This window comes from Cebidichthys violaceus, unplaced genomic scaffold (assembly GCF_023349555.1).
Source record: "Cebidichthys violaceus isolate CVI_PGR_0920_01 unplaced genomic scaffold, fCebVio1.0.p SCAF_15, whole genome shotgun sequence".
Lineage (NCBI taxonomy): Eukaryota > Metazoa > Chordata > Actinopteri > Perciformes > Stichaeidae > Cebidichthys > Cebidichthys violaceus.
The window spans coordinates 15,771,278-15,773,777 of record NW_027176318.1 but is presented as its reverse complement, the minus strand read 5'-3'; the positions used below and the strand labels follow the sequence as shown (position 1 = coordinate 15,773,777).

At 56.4% G+C, this 2,500-nt stretch overlaps 2 protein-coding genes across 4 annotated transcripts in view; one reads left to right on the top strand and one right to left on the bottom strand.

Moving 5' to 3' along the window:
- Positions 1–2,500, top strand: part of sh3kbp1 (SH3-domain kinase binding protein 1) — a 75,304-nt gene that overhangs the window by 28,112 nt on the left and 44,692 nt on the right. The window lies entirely within an intron of this gene.
- Positions 1–2,500, bottom strand: part of tnk2a (tyrosine kinase, non-receptor, 2a) — a 14,948-nt gene that overhangs the window by 4,917 nt on the left and 7,531 nt on the right. For all 3 annotated transcript variants that reach the window (XR_011102850.1, XM_068710254.1, XM_068710252.1), the window contains 6 exons: positions 2,345–2,389; positions 1,961–2,199; positions 1,185–1,388; positions 482–1,107; positions 192–327; positions 1–35 (listed from right to left, as the gene is read on the bottom strand). The exon at positions 1–35 is cut by the window's left edge and continues 61 nt beyond it. Coding sequence is in view for 2 of the 3 variants with exons in the window: in XM_068710254.1 (XP_068566355.1) it covers positions 1–35; positions 192–327; positions 482–1,107; positions 1,185–1,388; positions 1,961–2,199; positions 2,345–2,389 (1,285 nt within the window). In the remaining variant the exon portion in view is untranslated. The remainder of the gene's footprint in view (positions 36–191; positions 328–481; positions 1,108–1,184; positions 1,389–1,960; positions 2,200–2,344; positions 2,390–2,500) is intronic.

Below are 2,500 nucleotides of genomic sequence, written 5' to 3'. Positions count from 1 at the left end.
TCCTCCAGCGTGACTCCGTGTACCGCTCCTTGGACCTGTCAATCATGACGTCGATGTATAATGAATGAAGGATTAAAGTTTAAAGAAACATGACTGGACTTGTGTTTTGTTTGTATTTCAAACAACTGTAACTGCCATGTCAGGAAAAGGACTTTAAAAAGTTACGTGACGTTTGCTTTCCTCTCCTTTACCTGTGCGACGCTCTGCTCCCGGTGCATGCTGGGAGCTGCAGTTCGCCCGTTGTTGTTGTTGTAGGAGGAGTTTGGTTTGGCTCCTCCGGGATGCTGAATCATGGGTTTGACGGCCGCCATATTGGCTGCTCCATATCTGACACAACATACGGAGACATCTCTCATAATTAGGTATGAATCAATGATTCCAACAGATAACAAAGTTCATATTTTAGTTAAAACACACGCGTCTCATTAAAGGTCTAGTGTGTACTAGTGTGTTCGGACAGTGTTTGATATCAGCAACGCACCTTTCCAGAAAAGCCGGCCGCTCTGGCAGAGGGGCGGGAGCGCAGCTGTCAACCAGCGAGGAAAGGCCACGCCCCTCACTGAAGGCGAGCGGATCCAGTAAGGAGCTCGACGCGTAGGAGGAGCCGCGAGCCGCGAGCCGCGGTGCGGCTTGAGCGAGGGAGGAGGACGAGCTGGAGGACAGAAGGGGACCCAGGTGTCCGGACGCCCGGCGCGGGGACACGGAGAGGGGAGGAGGAGGCAGGGCCATGGGGTAGGAGGACAGCGGCGGCACCAGCGGGAGGGGCGACGAGGAGCGGGAGCCCGGCTGAGAGAACGCGTGGTCTCTGGGTGGGATCTGAGGGGGCGTGTCTTCCCCGTCACCCAGGGAGATGGAGCTGGAGCGCGGCTGCGGGTGGGCGGCGCGGGCGGCGAGGTTGCGCTTGGAGGGACGCAGCGGGGGGACGGGGCTGCGGGGAGGCAGCACCGGCCGGTCCTCGAAGCAGCAGGAGAAGGAGGAGGTGGAGGTGGGGGAGGGAGGAGGCAGGTAGATCTGCCGGTGGGGGCCCACCGGAGCCAGGGGCATGGGGAGCGGGGAGGAGGGGAGGGAGCGGCCCGTTGACATCGGAACCTGCAGCTTCACCATCACCTGCAGACAGAAACATGAGCAGCGTGTCTGTTTGTGTGTCTCATGAAAGACTGCTTTGACAACTACGCGTTCATTACTTCTCTCTGTAGCTCCTGGAAGAGGTCGGCCGACTGAGACTCGCTCCTGGTCGCCATTGCGCCGCCGGGCGTGGCCGCGGCCTCCTCGGTAAACCCCTTGTTGATGGACCGCACCTCCTGGTCCTCCGACTGGTCCTCGAGCTCCGTCGCCACCGCATCGTACGACGGCTGAGGGAGGGGCCAGTCCAAGATGGACGGAGTGTCCTGAGGATGAGAGAAGTTTAAGCGACGGTTATACAATATATATACGGATCCAAAGTGGAAGTAGAACTTCTGGAATCTTTTCCAGACCAAGAAAACCTGGTTTAGAAGAGAGATCAGCACATAAACCACGACATGTCTGTGTCGTAAACATGTTAAAACTCCACCATGCATTCCAGCTCGGTGGAGACGACTGAAGATTAGAGGAAGATGAAACGTTCCTTTGAAACCCAAAGTAAACCATTAAAATGCATGCGATCGATCAACGAGCATGAATCCATCACGCCGCTAAATGACTCCAGACGTTTCTCGGCCAAAGGCCAACTTCTGGACTTTCTTTTGAAGAGCGCAGACGGACGGCGAGGGCTCGTCTTTGACTTCAGGGTCATGTGACGCTGGAGCACAAGTGCTTTCTGTTTGTGTTGCCGTGCGATGGGAGAACCAAAAGGTCAAGAAAAATCCCCAGATAAGGAAATCAGTCAGCTGCGAAAACGAATGAATGTGTGAAACAGTACGTGTAGCTTTCACCCTCCTCAAGTCTTAAAACTCACAACGTCTTCCCTCTCGTACCGCACCTTCAGCGTGTCGTCGTCCGGCTGCCGCGTCTCCGTGAGCGGCGAGGGCGTGGTCGAGCTGAAGCTGTCGTCGGTGAAGTCGATGAGCGACACCTCGCTCTTGGCCGAGCGCACGCCGGAGCCCTCCCACGGCCGCAGCTTCAGCCCCAGGGACGCTCCCAGCCTCTTCAGCCCCGAGGAGGAGGCGCCGCCGTCGTCATCGTCGTCATAGTCGTCCATCACGGAGTCGTAGAACGGCTCTGCGCACGCACACACACACACACACACACACACACACACACACACACGCACACACACACACATGCAAACTCCAGAGTCAGGAATGATGCATTTCAAAGGACAGATGGTAGACGACGGACGGCACAGAGGAAGAGGGACACTCACTCTTCAGCAGGACGGCAGGTTGAGGCGGACGAGGAGGAGGTTGCTCTGATGAAGACAGTTTCAGACATTTAGTTTAGGTTCACTCACTGAGCTCAGGTCACTTTAAGGACGATACTTGAGAGCGTGTACGTAGTTGCACTCCACGTGGTGAACTCA